This window comes from Pseudonaja textilis, chromosome 3, assembly GCF_049901715.1.
Source record: "Pseudonaja textilis isolate UNSWEBS1 chromosome 3, rPseTex1.2, whole genome shotgun sequence".
NCBI lineage: Eukaryota > Metazoa > Chordata > Lepidosauria > Squamata > Elapidae > Pseudonaja > Pseudonaja textilis.
In genome coordinates this window covers 52297771-52316699 of record NC_141992.1, presented here as the reverse complement: position 1 = coordinate 52316699, position 18929 = coordinate 52297771, and the positions used below count along the sequence as shown (strand labels likewise).

General features: G+C 40.1%; 2 protein-coding genes and 1 long non-coding RNA gene across 5 annotated transcripts in view; 1 reads left to right on the top strand and 2 right to left on the bottom strand.

Moving 5' to 3' along the window:
• Positions 1 to 1857: 1857 nt before the first annotated feature.
• Positions 1858 to 14794, bottom strand: CYB561D1 (cytochrome b561 family member D1). Its single transcript, XM_026718143.2, has 3 exons — positions 14553 to 14794; positions 5801 to 5838; positions 1858 to 2477 (listed from the first exon to the last, which is right to left on the bottom strand). The coding sequence occupies exons 1-3, from the start codon at positions 14668 to 14670 to the stop codon at positions 1977 to 1979; spliced, it is 657 nt and encodes a 218-aa protein (XP_026573928.1). The 5' UTR covers positions 14671 to 14794; the 3' UTR covers positions 1858 to 1976.
• On the top strand, positions 14762 to 17989 carry LOC148126118 (uncharacterized). The gene is made up of 3 exons (XR_015742844.1): positions 14762 to 14851; positions 15678 to 15749; positions 17852 to 17989. It is a non-coding gene; the product is annotated as an uncharacterized LOC148126118 (long non-coding RNA).
• ATXN7L2 (ataxin 7 like 2) overlaps positions 17899 to 18929 on the bottom strand; it is a 24122-nt gene continuing 23091 nt past the window's right edge. For all 3 annotated transcript variants that reach the window (XM_026716942.2, XM_087929722.1, XM_087929723.1), the window contains one exon: positions 17899 to 18035. In XM_026716942.2, the coding sequence (XP_026572727.2) occupies positions 18021 to 18035 (15 nt within the window). In that variant the 3' untranslated portion in view covers positions 17899 to 18020. The remainder of the gene's footprint in view (positions 18036 to 18929) is intronic.

The window sequence follows — 18929 nt, the reverse complement described above, 5'->3', positions numbered from 1 at the left end:
AATGTCATCAAGCCCAGGAGATGGGCCTTTTCGGTTGTAGCACATACCTCTGAAATACTATTTCCAAGATTTACATGGAAAGGGCCATGGGTTAGGTAATGGTCTGTTTTTATCTCTAGAGATAGGAGAGAGAATTTGCTGTTCTCCAGAGGGTGCAATTTTTTGGGTTGTTTTTTTTCCTTCCTGTTTTAAATTTTAAGCCGTATAGTTGTTGGACTGAGCACCTTAGAAATGTAAAATATATGTGCTGTCCCAGCCAGTCTATGGGAATTGGATCGTTACTTAGGAATTATGAGCTGTCCCCTTAAGGGAATGCATCACGGTAAATGTAGTCTAAAGGTATCCTGGAAAATGTAGTTCATGTCACGTGGCCACATCTGTAATCCTGATTGATCACTTAATTGACCCTCGATGGGTTGGGGGACTTTTCGTCACTTTGGCCTGAACTCCCTAACTCATGGGAGCTGCTTTCTATTGCTATGAGATGGGTTAGGAGATAACCATCTTTTACTACAAGGCAGATATGCAAAGGATTAGTTATTAAAGAAAAACTTCGTCACAAATGTGTGTTATGAGGATACCTGATGAACCATAAATGTTCTTTGTTATGGACATCTTGTTATCTCTCTGCATCTGTACAGTTTATAAATCCACCTCTGTATAGGATACAGAAAAATATAAATATACCAAAAGCATTTCCAGCTTGAGGGTGAATACTGAGTAAATTGCATATTGCAGGCCTCTTTGCTTCTGAGGCAGTGCTGTGCTGGAACACCCCCCGCACGCACACACACACACACACACACACACATGAAATCATTGCCCTGCAGTTGCTTATTATTAATATTGTAATCGCCAAATGGGTCTAAAAGGCCACTTTGTGTTTGTCAGAGGAGAAAGTGGTACAAGCACACTTTTATAACTGAATAGGCAGAAGGTTGTGAGCCACTTCAGTGTCTCTTTCTCTTTTGTTTTTAAATGAACCAGATATGGTCATGCGTGTGTTTTTTTTTAAAGTATGGGTTTGTGGGGCTACATAGTTGAAAATCGGGCTAAAATGTATCTTCTCAATCTTCTAACAGAAGAAACTTGATATTTTTTGCTCAAATATTTTTTTATGTGGAAGGATATAGCCTGTAGGACTGAGAGTAATAAATACGGCTGTAAGCTCCAGTACTTCTTTACTACTGTTCAAGAAGGAAGAAAATTGGCAACTGTGGCCACCCTGTGCTTCTCAACAGAACAGCATTGTGGATTCAAGCATGAGGACCAGTTAAACATCCACGTTGACTTTGATGTTTGACAGCTGACAGCTAGAAAGCTAGACAGAAAATAGCAAAACTGACTATTTTAATTAAAGAGAAGAACCTATCTAGATTTGTTTCTGATTGGCAACTGCTTCTGGACCTTTTTGCTCAATTTTTTTTTTAAAAAAACATTGATTTTAGATTTTGATCATTAGAATGACTTTGTTATAGAAATGGTTTGAGATGTTTAGAAATGCAAACCAAAACGTTAAGGTTATTTTTTTTTTGTATTCTCCTACACTTAACAATGCCTGAATTCACTTTTTTTTTTCCTCTTTCTCTTTGCACCTTTCTTCTTTCTTCATTTTCCTTTCTAACTTTTGTTTCTTTTTGTATTTCTATCTTGCAATAAACTTTAATAAAATGTTTTAAAAAAAGAAAGTATGTTAACATTTCCAGTATAATAGGATACATGCATCGCTGTGTGTTAGGAAAATAATCCCTTGTCTGGGTGCCCTGAAAACCTGCTGAATTCTAACTCGTAATTTCCTTCTAGCATGTCTACACCCAACCAACCTATCGAACAAAAGCAGCAGGATGCATAGAATAATCAAATAGGAATGTAATAAAGATCATGATAAAAAGAGAACACATAAATAATCTTGATAGTGTTTGAAATGTTTATAGTGTTGAAATGTTGATTCCTGAGCGTGCTACCGAGATCACACCTCAAACATACTGTCTCTTCTTTGACAAACAAGTTCTAGAAATCTGGTTCATAATAATGAGGGCTGGACAGAAGATCAATCCCAGGCATAAGTACCAAGCCATGCCTTTGATTTGGGCCTGAAACCAGTCAGAACAAATGCCCAGTACTACAGTAGAAGTGGCCAGCAAGTAAACTATCAGTCCGTACACAGTGTGGCATCTCCAGAGCTGAGCCGCTAATGAAATCCTTAGCAGTTGTGGAAAGAGCAGGCCCAATCCACACAGGACTTGCCCACAGGTGGCCAATATAGTCACAAGACCCAGGATGCTGTGCCAGGAGATGAAATGTGGGAGTTCGCTCCGGTTCTTGCTGGAGATAATGAAGACCAAGCCCAAGGTGGCAGCCACGAGGGCCAACATTTGCGCAATCCAGTGCAGCTGCACTTTTGCTTTGTGGGAGCAGAAGACAAGAGAGGCCTCTGGAGAGAAGATCAGGAGGGCTTCCGTCAGGCAGAGGCAGAACTGAGAACATAGGAACCCATTAATAACAAGGCTACTCCTAAAGTAACAACTGAGGTTAAAAATATACGTTTATTTTGCCTCTTTAAGTTTTTTTTTTTTTTAATACCCTACACCCGTGATGGCAAACCTATTGCACGCATGCCAGAAGTGCTGTCTATGGTCATGCGAGCCATCGCCCCAGCTCGGCTCCACCACTTATGCACGCCAGCTGGTCTTTGGATTTCTGCCACGAATGCATGGGGGGCAGGATGCATATGGAGGGGGCGCATGCACGGGGGACATACTGCATTCATGGGGGACGTACACACATGCGCAAGGGATGCACATGCATTGCATTTTGGGGATGCGCATGTGCTTTGGGCACTCGGTGCCGTCACTGCCCTACACCTTCATTCCATTTGCAATCTTTGGGAAAGTAATAATTGTCCCCCAAGGTTCAGCTCCTAGTACATTCCTCACACACAGATAATGGGCATGGCAGGTTCAGCCCAACCTTTCCTGGTGCAGGTTTTCAATATGCAGTAAATGATAAGGTGATATATATATATATAATAGAAAAGCACTTAAAAATCAGTTGACTGATCTGAAGTGTCACGAGAGAAAAAAATACTATTCACATGAAGATAAAGAGGTGAGTTTACTTCAAGTCAGGTTCTACTCCTGGTGATTTCATAGACATGTCTATTCAGTTCTCTGGGCACTTCTATCAAATGGTTTGCTTTTTGTTTAGATTTTTTAATCTTGCTTTTATTGATTTTATAAATAATTCAGAGTGGCAAACATACTAATATTCCTCCCTCTTCTTATTTTCCTTACAACCATAACTCTGTGGGGTGAGTTAAGATGAGAGATTGTGACCGGCCCAAAGTCACCCAGAGTAGAACCGGTGTCGAGCCTGCTACTATCAGACCAAACATTTTTCCTGATTTCTTAATGAAAAATTCCTAACCTAATGTACAATGCTGGGATTTCCTGGTCATCTCCTATGCAAGCACTTAATCAGGTCTGTCCTTGCTTATTGTGAGACAAGCACTGGCCACTGACTGTTTAGTCTGGGGATGGTACTCAGCAAACTCACTTAATGAGCATCTGCAAAAGCTGGAGAGAATGGAATAAAGGCTGATCTTTAAGTATTCCTTCTGTGCTGTTCTACGCTGTCATTGCCACTTTGGCAGCCCGCCTAGCATGCAAGCAGAAAGAAGAGAAAGCAGAAATATCACCCTTCCCTTTTTCTCCCCCGCCCCAAATCACGCCCCCCTCATGATCTGCAGTTTACACCAGCAGAGGGCTTCAAATTTTTTAACAACCGGTTCTGTGGGTGTGGCTTAGTTGGTGGGTGTGGCTTGGTGGTCATGTGACTGGGTGGACATGGCTTGGTGGTCATGTTACTGGCTGGGTGTGGCCAACTCAATATCACTCACATTGAGGCATGCATCTCCTCGCCTGGCCTTTCATGACTGTGGAGATGCTGCAACAGTCATAAGTATGAAAAATGGTCATAAGTCACTTTTTTCAGTGCCATTGTAACTTAGAATGGTCACTCCACACAAGCAAAGTACCAGCAAAGGAGGGGGAAAAAACTCCAGAGAAGTTCCTGAGACAGGAGGTCTAGTCCTGCCAAGAACGTAATAAGGGTTAACAGAGAGGCAGTTTCTGTAAGCAACACCAGAATGTTTCCTTCCTGCCTTCCTTACAGGATTAGGCCAGTAATTTCTTCTAACAACCGGTTCTCTGAACTGCTTAAAATATTAACAACCGGTTCTAGAGAATAGGTGCAAACTGGTAGAATCCCATCCCTCGTTTATATCTTAATCAGACATGCATGTACAGGTAGTCCTCAACTTACAACAGTTTGTTTAGTGACCATTAGAACATACAACAGCACTGAAAAAAGTGACTTTTTTCATGTTTTTCACACTTAAGACCACTGCAGCAAAATGAGTAGATTAACATTGGCAATTGGAGAAGAAGAAGAAGAAATGGAGTATTATATGATTTGGGATTTATTTTATAAATGGTTGGAAAATGAAGTAAGAAATTAAATGATATTGTTATAACGATAGATAATGCTGAATAGGCTATAATGTGAATGTAAACTTGGTAAGAAATGTATACAAATATTAATATGTGCACAAGATATATGTTCCCAGTCGACACACTGTATAACTGAAAGTTGGTTTTATTTTTTGTTTTTGTTATAAAAATAAAACTCTTATTTAAAAAAAAAAGACCAGCATCCCCATGGTCACATGATCACAATTTGGTTGCTGGGCAACTGACTCATATTAATGATGGTTGCAGTGTCTTGGGGACATGTAATCACCTCAGTGGTGGGATTCACATTTTTTTTACTACAGGTTCTGTGGGCGTGGCTTGGTGGGCATGGCAAGGGGAGGAATACTGCAAAATCTCCAGTCAGAAGTGGTATTTGCCAGTTCTCTGAACTTATCAAAATTTCCACTACTGGTTCTTAAGAACTGGTCAGAACCTGATGAATACCACCTCTGGATCACCTTTTGAGACCCTCCACCTAGCAATGTCAATGAGGAAGCCAGATTCACTTAACAACCATGTTGCCAACTTAACAGCTGCAGTGATTCACTTTAACAAAGGTGGCCAGAAAGGTCATAAAAAGGGGCAAAACTCAGTGAACGGATGTCTCACTGAGCAACAGAAACGTTGGGCTCAATTGTGGTCGTAAGTAAAGGACTACCTGTATTTTGGGCTTCAAAGGTGACCTTTGGGCTTGAAAAATGTGCTGGGCAAAAGCCTGGCAGAGCCAGGAGCACTACTGGATTTAATTTTAACGACTTAGAATTAACACAAATATTCCCCAAATGGTTAACTGGGAAGGGGGGGGGGTGTAATCTAGGGGGAAGACATGCATAATTTAAAATGTTGAATTTTAAAGAGAAAGGATTTGAAGTGATAGAAAGAAACTGCAAGGCTTTCTTTAAAAAAAAACAATCCTTCTGCTTCAGCAGCTGAATGCACAATTTTTATAGGACCGAAAACGTTTTAAGATTCTTCAGGCAAACCACACCCATTATGACTATACTGTTCTTGTTGGATGGCTCAAGTATTATTCAACAGGTGCCTAGAATACAGTACTTGCCTGAATGAAAGCACACATATATAGAGAGGTGTACGTGTTGAACGACTACTGACATCTGCAAAAGAAGGACAAAAGGACTTTCTGCCTCTCTCTCTTTAAAAGGCAACCTGTAAATGCAGCCTTAGCATTTATGCTCATTTTGTCACAAATAAAGCCCAGGAAAAATGAACAATCCTGGGATATATCGAATAAGAAGAGAACAACTTACTGCAATTGACATGAACACCGGATGCCAGGAAAATAAACCTAGAAGAGAAAAAAAGGAAGTCCATTCAGCTTTGGCAAAGCAATCTAAAAATAAACCTGACTTCATCAGCCAATTTGACGCCAGGAGACCGTAACAGAGGAAGTCTGATCTTATGCGTTTCTATGTTGCTGTTTCTGATGGTTTTATACTTTATACTTTGTTTTTTTATGATTTATTGATGTTTCCTTATCTCAATCATGTGCCAAGTGGGAGAGATATAAAATCAAATATATAAATACATGCATTGTAAAGTTGTGACTGCAATCAAACAAGTGAGGGACATCTTTGTATCTTAATTATGGAAGGTTCTGGATATCAGCCTGTGCACATACAGCCAACAGTTGCCAGTGCTAAAATGATGCAAGGAAAATATGCTAAGGTTTAGTTACAATTCTCAGCCTGACTTCTCTGGCTTTCTCAAAACGCTCTATATGTAAACTACCCGTATAGGCTTCCTAATTTCAGGAAGGGTGGCTTGTTCCAATTGTAACATTTACAACATTGTCTTTCAGTGTTTCAAACATTTTAGCAAGGACAGAGAGGATGGTAGTCTACATTGCAGGATCTAAGACGGCTTGGGAAGAATAAAAGAATCCAAGCATAATGCAGCATTTCCACTCTCTAACAAGATAATCCATTCCCTTCTAAATAGTCCTTTTTTTAAGCCTTTTAGCAAACCCTGTCTTAAACATTTTCAAGATTTGCTCCACAAATATTTTATATATTTATTTTTAATAAAGGAAACAGAATTTGGAGCACTAGAGAGCTGAAAAATGAAACCATAATTCACATAGCATGGAGTTGTTAGCTCTCAAATCTTTATGTTTTTTCTTTCATACAAATCTCTTTACATGCAGCAGCCTTTTAATAAATACACCTCATATTCAACATCTCTACACAGAGTATTTGACACTGTTCCTCCGAAATAAGAGGGAAAAAAAGATGATTCCTTTATCTAGAAAAGAAGTGACTGTTTTTAGGTTTTAACTTTATTGCATTTCATGTTTTCCCACAATTTCTTCAAGCTCTCTAAATTTATTAAGTCTTCACCCAGACCTCTTTCCTACTGCTAGGTTAAGTCTTATTCGCCCATTCTTTAGGCAACAGAAAACCAGCAAAAAATGTTCCACCCTCATTGCCAATCCCTGTTCCTGCCTCTATTGTGTCTCCCAAATGGGCTCCCCTGATTTTGCATGCACAGTGCACAGTATGCAAAGCAATTACTTCAATCTTCCAGCTTTGCTATCCTCCCTCTTTTGCACGTCAATAGGCTGATGGCAAAAACATCTGCCAATCAAGCCACTGCATCAGTAATAGGACATATTGAGCACTAGGATTATGTATGTCAACTCTATATTGCTTCCTGACCATCCCATCCCACCCCACCCCCACTTACATCCAATTTTGTCTTAGTCGGAAGAGCTATCTAATTTAGGCAACAATCGGCTCCGATAATAATTTACAAATCCAACCCTTATTTTGTGCATGCTGTTGTAGAAGTGGCACAGCTGGTACATTTTCCAAATATACATACCTGCAAGAACTATTGGCTATCACAATTCCCAGGTCACGTATTTTGCTAAAGCAGTAAGCAGTAAGCAGCTTTAAGGTGCAGGGCCATTTTAATATGTCTACCATGTTATGTACTATTTTTGTACTTGGGGGAGAAAGTACTGGATGTACTAAGGGCCCGGACAATCCCCCTTTCCTGAATTTCCACCATTGACTCTGATTATGCAATCAGCCAATTGTTCTAAAACTTTACTTTTATTTTATTTATTTGACCAAGTGTGGTTAAGACACACAAGGAATTTGTGTCCGGTACAGAAGTACTCGGTGAACTTGCAACACAACAGAATATAATAATAGTAAAAGGTTCAACCAATAAAAGGGGGAAGTAAAAAATAATAAAAGGGATAAATAATAATTTTGCAGCCACACCCTAAGGGTTAATATACATACACATCAGACAAAAAAAACTTAGTACACTAAATACACATCAGATGTGTGAATCCAAGCAGGTGCTATCCAGTTGCCTGTCATCATCCTTTTGCTGTTGGGCCAACCAGGCCAAAAGTGTTACACATTGTTGTCTATGACTAAGAAATATGAAGGAATGTAGACAAAACACAGCATAAGAAAAGAGCATATAAGACTTTGCACCCTCTCTTCATCGTTTATAAGCCTTGTTATAACTTGAGGCATAGCAAGCAGAACTGTAGAAAGTAACCTTGTTATCCCAATCAACCTGGGGCATTCATAGCCAGGGAGGGAGGGCGAAGGGGGAGGATCAAGATAGCAACTGTGACTGTGTGATCAAGGTCCTGCTCCTCTTTTACGTGTGAGACAGCCTCCCTGTGCTTGGGTGCTATGGGAGGGGTCCACCCTTCAAGGTAGACCAGACTGAAAAAACCAAGCTATGAATCTTAATACCTCTTTTATAAAGGTTATGCTAACAGAAGCTAATGTGGCTCCCTCTCCTTCTCTTTATCTGCAAAAGAAACTAGGGAAGGTCATTTGAGATGCTTTCTCAAATTGCATTTCTGCTTCAGATTCAAGTTTGTTTTGTCTGACTGGTGTCTTGGCCGTCTCTCTCCCTCCAGGTCTTCCAGTTTACTCTTCCAAGCCCATTACATTTATGCATATTTCTACTGGTCTTCCTGAAGCCCTCTAGAAATATGGTTGCCCCGGCTTCTGAAGCTGTGTTGCATAGGTTTCATGTGCCTTCCGTGGCACACCTGCCATAGGAAGCTTCAGCCTTGAAGACTACTGAACATGTTTGATACTCTAGAGCCAAAACTCAGAGCAGGAAGCTCTTGACACCTATTCAGCAGGCTTCACCTGAAGAAGGAAAGCAGGCAGCCTCCAAATTTTCTTCCCCTTCTTTTTATTCCCATCATACACAGGCGGGCAACTGAAGCATGAGAGAATTTGGGGCAGAGTTGAATAGCACTGATTTCTTCCTATCAGTGAATGACTTTAAGAATCAGTGGTCTAGGCTGATAGGACATGTATTCCTTCATTCGGCTCTAGTGGCCAACTGTAGTAGGGTAGGCCCCAAACCTTGCTTCCAAATGATTCACTGATCCTCCAATTGGTCTGGCAAACATCAATAACCATGGCTTTTGGCAAAGAACAAGGAAAGGGGGTAGGCTGCCTTCACAATAGCCAGGGACAAGTTAATGTTAGGCATTCAATGTTCTTTAATATACGCTTAGTTATTCTTCATGCCAAGGAAAGCAGAGTATGGGAATAAGCGAATAAAAATGTGCAGACCTCCAAGTCCCTTCTCCTTGTCAAGATGGTTTCAGTCATCTTCATCCATCATTTAGGCATGTGCACACAGTCACACTCTCAAGTCAGTATAATACTGACTCTTGGCTAATGCTTGGACAAATCCCTCCAGGTTTCTTGGCAAGATTTCAAAAGGGCTTAGCCAGTGCCTGCTTCCTAGCTGGCTTTGTGCCTAGAACTCCCAGTCTCCAGGTTTCTAGCCTGCTGCCTTAATCACTACACCAAACTCGCTTTTAGTCTTTTTAAGTCAACCTACCTCTCATCATCTAGGATCCACTATCTTGGGTCAGATCACAAAAGATAGTATCTCACAGCAGCTACAAGGTTGGGGCATCTTTCTTTTAGTAGGGCTAAGTATTTCAGGGAATTTAAGAGATTTTCTGGTGTTACCTTTTCCAAAATGCCCCTTTCGTAACAACAGAATAAACGGTATTTTCAATTTGTGCAGGGAATTACCGGGGGGTGGGAAGGAACTACAGCTCTGTTCCAAATCCTCTATCAATTGAAAAAGCAGTACTTTTCAAACAAAACACAGAATTGCAGGGCAAATATAATGGCTAGGTTCAAGACTAGAGGCATTTCACTGAACACCTGTCCTGTTTTCCCAACTTCCAATGAATACATCCCAGAGATACTGGACACATTTAATTTTAATGGGCTTTCTTGAAGATTCTTCAAGTTTCATGTTTTGGGGCAACCCTTCTAAGTTGACTAAAATTTCTAGGTTATACAACAGGGCTCAGCAATTTTTGATACCAGTGTCTGGAGAAGCAGACGATTGCAAGAGGTGGAACAATTAAGTGAAGGAATCTGTCTGGTTATTTCACACATCTGGTTCGGTCCTGGATTGTCTTTCTTTTTTTGTAGTGGGGAGAGAGAAGCCTGTGTGAACCTTGAACTATACATAATGCAGTACATTTAGACTTAATAATAATAAAGTACAAATGTACAGTTCAAAACTCAGGCCACTGTGTTTCCACTCTTAAAATGGTAGGGTTGTGCCATATCCAGTTTTGGTAGATAAATTGTAGACATTAAGTTGCAACAACCATTGGAGATGGCCATGAATCTGTCAGCTGGGGTGGGGTGGGGTGAGATTTTGGACTATGTAGCATTGTCATATGGATCTCTCCATAACAACAACAACAGCAAATAATCTATAATGGTCACTTTAACAAAAATCAGATTTAGAACTGAATCAGTCTAGAAGGAAGATACAGCAATTCAGAAGCATAGGGGAGAAATCTCCATATTGAAAATACTGTATCATTTGCTCCTCAAGAAATACAATGTACTAACTCAACTGTTTACCAAATCTCCAGAGCAAGTTTTAATTCTTTTGTGTGGGTATATTGAAATACAGGGAGGAATATTCCATGAGAAACTTAGAAATTAAACTTAATAGAAATTCATAGACTCCACGATAGAGCTATGTACAGAGGCATGGAAACAACTGAGCTTTGCCACAAAATTCAGTATCTGAAGTAATCAAATGAATTGATATTTTTCATTCAACAAAATGAGAATCGCAAAATCCTATGGTAGTCTTCTGGGCTTTCCCATGCCTTTTCCTTTACTGGGCTGCTGACTTTAATGGCATTTCACAAAAAGAAACACTGCTGTACTACTTCTATATTGTCTCTTCCCGCTTCCACGGTCCCCAAATCTTAAACTGACTCTGAAATACGCTGAGCATACCAGCCCTGTTGATTTCAGCAGAAATACATTAAGGAGGTTAAAACCTAATGGAAATCTGTCCCACTTAAAAGTGCTCAGCTCTGGTTGAATCATGCCTACCGATATTATTATAAATATAAGAAAGCTTTCATACACAAGTGGTTCTACACATAAAAGAAACAGAAACAATCCAGCAACCACAGAACTGTAATGTCTGTTGTATAAAATCCACTGATGCTGTTGGATTCCAAAATGAGACATATCCGTTATATACTCGAGAGCTGTCAAGTTTTAAAATAAAACTTTTTTTTCCAGCAGTTATTTCAACAGATAAACACCATTCTAAACTGAAAGAACTTAAGAATACCTCATAAAAAGCCATTGTAATTTCTAGGGATCTGCAGATAATGAAACAGATTTAAGATGCATATTATACAAAATTATGGGCACAGCCTGTGCCTGGCACACTTGAAAACAAATATAAAAACCGTTTCTTGGTTATCTAATTTTAGACAGAAACAAAATAGAATTGATAGATACGTGCTTAAACCAAAGTCATTTATTAGGTTCCAAAATTCAATTTTATAATGGCATGAACACACTCTCAACAGAAATCAAGTGCTGCTCATTTCCTCCTGCATAAAACCTATCCTAGTTTGCTCTTGAAACTAAAAATAGCCATTAAAAAAAAAGATGCCACTATGTTGTTGTGATGGATCTGGATAACTAGTAACTTATATGCATGTCCACATTTATTTTCTTAGCATTAGTATATAGTTTATGATTGCCACCTTTACGAATTGTTGTCCCTTTACAGTCTTAACTATGGCTCTAACTTATTACCCTAGTTGTCATCTAATCCTGTTTTTCAAAATCAGGCAAAGTTGATGAAGTGGTACCACCTATAATAAGCAGAACAAGCATTATATGGCCTTATAGGTCAGTTTGCACATACCGTAGTTTCTGCATATAACATTTATTTAGGCTCTATACTTGATTTCTTATTAGCCCATGTGTGCTGGTTAGACAGTATATACTTAATTTAGGAATGAGAGCTGCCCCCTTAAGGGAATGCTTCATGGGAAATGTAGTTAATACCTCATGGGAGATGTAGTTCATGTCACATGGTCACATCTGTAATCCTGATTGGTCACTGACTTGATCTCTGGTGAGGCTGGGTGAGTTTTTTGGGTTTTCTTACCTGGACCCAGCATCGAATGGGAGATTTCATTTGCTATAATGCTATGGGATGAAATAACCATCTTTTCACACTATTGAGGCAACTATTGAGGCAAAGATTGGACATTAGATGAATCTCAACATAACTGTGAGTTATACTTTGAGGATGCCTAATAAAATCCAATAAGTTAACTTTGCATGGAAGCCTTTGTAGGGCTGAACTGCTTGTCCCAGAAACTTTGGGGACGTGAAAGTACTGCCTGGGACATGAAACCATGTATCTAGCATGCCATGAAAGACACATGGCACATCGCATGGGCAAATCAGTGTAGCTTGCACTTTCCCTAGAGCTTTTCACCTAAGAAGATATGACATTTGAAGTAGTCCAATTTGTCATTAGCTAACTTTGATATACATATTGTGATGACCCGGAGTGTAAAACAAATGTAACAAAATCCAAAATGTAAATAAATGTCCTTTAATGCCTCCAATTTGGCCCCTGTTCAACAATTCTCAGTTGGAGATAAAACTTATTCAAAAATAGTCTTGAAAAGAAAGCAATACAGTCTGAACTTAATGAGCAGATAGAGGTGAAATAAAAAAAAAAAACCAAAACAATGAAGGAAATTCCACAACTGACCAGGATAAGTAATTACCAACTTCAAGGAGATAACAAGGCACAGTCTGTTGGAAGGACGCCAACCAAGGTAATTTCAGCCCAAAATAAAATACACTTTACTTCTGGCAATGCTGTGTTGTGACGTCTTTCTTATATAGTATTCTCCCCAGCTGCAACTAATGAGGGGGATCATGGCCACTTCCTCTCTCATAAGCCAAGTTGTTTCCTTCTGTGTTCCTCCCTGTGTGTCCTAGGATAAAGAGGGGATGGGCCTGGTTCTTCCTCAGACTGTCCAGCCGGCCTCTGCCCTTCCCCTCCTCCACAACCTCCGGAGCCACACCTCCACTCCCTGTTGGCTGTTCCTCCTCTCCCTCAGGGGAATCCAACTCTACCAAGGGCATGACACATATCTATTGTCATATTACATGCTGCAAACACAGGTTTAAAAGTTCTTTAAATCACATACATAGCCAAAAATGTATGGTTCCAATCTGGAGAAAGTTAAGGTTTGGTTCAAATGAAGTAATTTTGCAATAAAACCTTTAGTTTTAAATACAATTAAATTGCCAGAAATGAGAATTGCAGTCACACAAGACACTAAATTACAAATCAGTAACTTGTATAGTATCATAAAACTATTAACATGTTTGTTCTTTACCATTCTTGCTTTGGATGAACTTTTTAAATGATTCCCAGCTCTCACTCTCTTGGAATAGTAAGTAATCTAAATGGTCAACCATCCATTAAATTCAACCTGATTCTATCTTGCCTTTCAACTCTCATAACTCCCAAACATAATCTAGCTGTCACCAAAGCACCATATGATTCCATTACTATGAGACAAGTAGGCAATCAAAATCATTTAATGTAAGACAATTGTCCTGTAATATTTATTTTCCATGTTAATACTTAACATTACCTACCACTCACAGGAATAATCTCACATCTCCATTTCCCTAGTTCAGAGTCCAAGAGCATCAGTATTAACCTATACCCCAAAAATGCTGTACGGTACCATAATTCTAGGTAGTTAACATGGGGAAAAATTAAAGTTTATTTAACCAGTATTTCCTCTAAATAATGTAGACTAAGGAACTGTACATTAATCAGATATCTTTTTTACCTCTCTGCAGATGCCCAAGATTGTTTTATTACCATTTCTCTTATCTTTATATTAAAATAGCAACATCCTACAAATGTTTAAAAAGGCTTCCTTCTCCATCTCCATATACAATGGGGCAAGAGAAGTCATATTTCATAAGCTAAGCTGTAGAGAATTCTCTCTGCTCATCAGCTATTCTGATACACTGCAGTTTAATACAGTCTACACTTTCTCACCAAAGCAAATATAGATGAACCCAAAAGGCAGCACCCGGAGAAGAAAAAGAAGAAAAAACCACGAACATGCAATGATGTTCACAAAAAAGCTTCTTGCTTCCGTGATGGTGTAGACTCAAGACAGATTTTTACAGGTTTTTTTCCATTGTTAAAAGCTTCCTGATTTATCCACCACCCTTTGTAACTCTCTCGCTTACCGTGTGCAATTCTTCCCCCACTGTTTTGGTAATGTTTTTTTATATATATCTATATTTATATAAAATTTATATATAAATTTTCCTGATTTTGGCTTGTCCCGCCAATGTGACCCTATCTGCCAGCCTGACATTTACTGCTTAACTCTTAAGCTCATATGTGAATATATAAAAGTTAAAGATAAGCCGCGATTATTAGGCGGGCTCTCCCGCTGCCCTATTGTTAAGGTTCCGAACCAATTGCCTCAGGAGCGACCCAAGTATGGAGAGGCTACCCCAGGACAACCCAGGGGCGCCAGAAAAGAAGAGCCTTTTTGTGGGGGGAAAAGGGACGACCTGCTGCTTTCAAGGAAAGAGTCCAAAGCGAGATCAGCCGGTACTGGGAGTAACCGGAAGCAGGGGTGTCACTCACTAGTGCCAGGCCTGGAAAGCAGCAGCAGAAACACGGTCATCCCCCAAGCCGCCAGGTGGGCCAGGGCCCCGCAGCCGCGCCGCAGCCAAACGCGGCAGCGGGCGGGGGCGTCCGACATGACGAAATCTTCCACTCCCCACGCCCCAGGCCTTCTCCTCCGGCGTTTATATTCGAAGGGAAGGGAAGGGAAGGGCTGGGTGTGGTTTGCACTTTGCAGCCGGCTGCTACGCACAAGCACCTGTTGGGCGGGACGTCGCCCGGGAGAAAAGGCTAGGTGGCGGCTTCCCTGGCGAGGCCAGGTGAGAGATGCTGCTGGGCAGCTTTCGTTGCATTCCGCTTCCAGTCTCTTCTTACGGGACGACCCACAAAGCGTCTTGCCGCCTTTTTAAGGATACGCGTGGTTTGTTTGGAAATGACCAGGCCCGAGTAATCTTGCGGCCCTAATGTGTGGAGAAATGATCCAGAACGAGGGAGGAAACTGGAACGCAATGCCCGCTACCGCCTCACCCAGACTAATTCTCAGGACTCACTTGCCCAGGGGTCTCCAACTTTGGCAACTTTAAGACCTGTGGACTTTGCTGGGAGTCGAAGTCCACAAAGTCTTAAAGTTGCCAAGGTTGGAGACCCTTGTAGTTGCCCCCAGTTAAGCCAACTTACTGAGATCGGTAAGTTACAAGTGTCATGTTGGGCTAAAATAGGATGAGTTGGTTTGAGTTGCACCTGGTGTTTAAAATACATTGAAGAGGGCAAGTGTCAATCAGATGACTGGTAAACTTATCAACTTCAGGTAGTTCTCGATTTACCACATTTCATTTGGTGACTGTTGGAAATTACAATAGCACTGACTTTATATGACCTTTTTCACATTTATGACTATTGCAGCATTCCTGTGTCACAGGAACTGACTCATTTGCCATGGTTGCAGTGCCCTGGGGTCATGTGATCACTTTGTGCAACCTTCTGACAAGCAAGGTCAATGGGGAAACCAGATTTACTTAACAACCAATTTGCTAATTTAACAACTGCATTGATTCACTTAACGGTGGCAAGAAAGGTTGTAAAATGGGACATTGCTCACTTAATAAATGTCTCACTTAGCCACCGAAATTTTCATTTCAATTGCAGTTGTAAGTCAAGGACCACCTGTATAGCGCAATAACATTCCATGAATCCAGCCTACCATGACTTGGAGTTAAGGTGAGCATCATTCTCTCTTTAATATCATCCATTCTAACATCTCCTCTCTTCACCTTTTAAGGAAGATGTTGCAGATTCCAAGAATTGGGATTTTTCTGGAGTTTCTTACATGATACTTCTAAATGTCAGTTTCATAATTTTCCAGGGTATGAGGTCAACCTCCAGATGTATATCTATATATTTTCTTCTCTTCCCTCAACTTCATGATATGGATAAAGGTACATGGAAAGCATCCATCTGTATTCTTCCTGCTGTTTTGAAAACACTGGGTCACTTCTCTGTGTCTGAGAAGCAGTGAAGCAGCAGGGTGTACTGAAAAGATCAGTTCTGCCATTACAAATGACCAAGTGAGGCTTATCTAACTTTTTACCCTGAAATTCAGTGAAACAAGACAGAACTCACGTTATTGGTTAAATGGCCATTTGTATATACTACTGCATAATAATTATGTATACTCAGCGTTTCTGGGTTCTATTCCTTCAAGTCACACTGCTAACACTGTCAGGTACCTTCCACAACTTCTGAAAACTGAGGTAATTTCTTGCTCCTGAAATTTAGCATCTCTATTCATCCATCTTTCTCTACGAATGCCAGTTGCCTCATCTCTTAATCAGAGATCTTTGCTGATATTTAAGCTGTCTTCAGTATCTAGAACTTTAAGCAGTAAACAAGTGCTCCTTTAACCCTGGGCTTCTCAGGCGCAAACCCCAATTAATTAATTAAAGTTTGATAAGATATTCGTTCCTCAAATTCTTAACATGTTTTCTGCAGCTCAAGAATTGGACATAGAGTGAAAAATCTCTTGTTGCTGGGTTAAGCCATTGTCACTGTAATGTTTTGATCCAGCTCTCTTGTTGCTAAGCTACAGGTATGCATAAAAAAGAAGTATTGGTTTTCCTTTAGCAAATAATGTACATTACTCTAGAGCAGTGGCCCCCAACCTTTTAGGGCATCAGGGACAGGTTCCGTTGGAAAGAGATTTTTCTGTGGACCGGAGAGAGCATGTGCTGCCTGCATCCCACAGGTGGGTCTTTGCTTATTTGTGCAGCCTGGTTTCTGTCATACCGTGGAACGGGAGTTGGAGACCCTTAGAGTCTAGACATCCAGAGCCACTGAATCCTCTATATTTTTCAAACCAGCCTCCTTCCAGATGTGCTGAACCACAACTTCTATGGTGCTGGTTAAATTTATTGCTAAGGTTCGATAAGGGGACCTAGCTGGGGAAACCTGGAGTACAAAGTGAGTTGATAGCAGAATTGCCATAGAAAAACACTAAAACAAGCATTTGGTTTTAATTTGCACAAAAACAATTCTTGTGTGTTTATGTACTTGGTGGAGAATAAACAATTTCCATGGCTATTGCCTGAAACGCGCATACTCATCCCTGTCCTCCAGCTCTGGTTTTTGTTTTTAATCTTCAAGATTTGGTCCAATAACCGTTTTTAACATTAGAGAAGGAGCAAAGGCAAACCTGCCTTCTTCTCATCTAAAATTTCCAAACCAAGAACAGAGATGAAAATGGTTCTTTCAGTCATTCTATCTATTCTTTTCTTGCACTGATACAGCAGTCATGTATATCAGGGGTGTCAAACTCGGGATGACACATTGTCATCACGTGAAGTATCACAACTTTTTCCCCTTTTGCTAAACTGGGGGTGGGGGTGGCCAGCACATGATGCATCCGGCCCACAGGCTGCAAGTTTGATACCCCTGGTGTATATGCTATACTAGAAACATGGTTTTTGTTCTGCTTTAAAAGCAAAGAGTACTTAGAAGCAAAGAGAGAGGGAAGCTGTGTCAAGGTACAATTAGAAACAGAGACAGAAAAGGATGATCAAAGTACAGCAAGAAAATGGGCATTTGCCAATGCAATTATTATTTGCCAAGTTGTATTAAGTTGTACTTGACATACGCAGGAAGATGGCCAAATATTAATATCTCCTGTAATCCTAATTATTGTATGATATCCCTGCTTCTGTACCGCTCCGGTCATTATATAGTTGGGAAGGGGATTCTGCATTTTGGTCAGTGTCCTTTGATTCAGTTTTTGTCTTTCTTTCCCTTCTCCTTTCAGTTATTTATTTATTTATTTATCTATCTAGGCAAAACCACCACAACACCAAAAAAGAACAATCACAGTCTTCAGGTATTTTAGAACATTTTTTTCTTTAAAAAAATACTATAAAGTTATAAAAAGCAAAGAGACTTCGGATTGGATCCATGGACAGAGTTCTCAGACTGCTGGCTTCTGCAGAACACAGGCACTTGCTGTTAATGTGCTTTTGACTGTCAAGAGAAGAAAGAAGAGAGCGTCAATGCAAAATATGGCAGTTCATCTCATCCCAACCACAGAAAATGTATCTGTTGTGGCTAGTGTGTAGCCAGCGCTGCTTTGAAATGACTAAAGGACATGCAGCTATACTTATTAATAACCTTTCATAAAGCTTAAATGGATTTGGTATATGTTATCATAGCACCATGTAGACAAGGATATTTAGCTGAAAAAAGTTTGATCAGGTTTCAAATAAACACGGTCCCCATTCTACTCTCCGCAGCAAGTGCATAAATTGGACTATAGTATAGTAAGGAATTGCTCCCTTGCGGTCCATAATTATAGGTTCATAGTAATTCAGAGTGACACAAAAACCTCACATTGTACTCCAGCAAGCAGTCAGTTATTTCCACATAGTTCCTCCATGTGACTGCAAAAACATTTGAAAGATTTTTCCAGTCCACTTTGCTTAAACAAGGGGACTTAAACTGAATGGGAGGAACATGTTGAACATATAAGAAATTCTGAGAGTAGAGAGATGTGGTCAACTGAAATATAGTAAGGAGTGAGCCTGCAGAGATGGGCAGATGTTCTTCTGATTTATATACACTGAACCTCCAAGTCACTAGTGGCTGGAATCCCACTCAGAGAACATCAGGAGCTATCACAGCAACGGCAGCTTAATTTTTCAGGAACAAAATTTTAAAATGAAATCTCTACTGGATTTAGTTTATATTTCCATGGCAAATGAAATAAACTAACTCAAAGCAGAAAGAAACTTCCTGAGTTGGCAACGGGGAACTGTTTTAGCACAACACACTATAACTACAGTTGGTGGCACAATATATTTAGTAAATATATAATTCAGCATTTGGGAACTTTGGCTGGCGGTACCAGATTATATGATC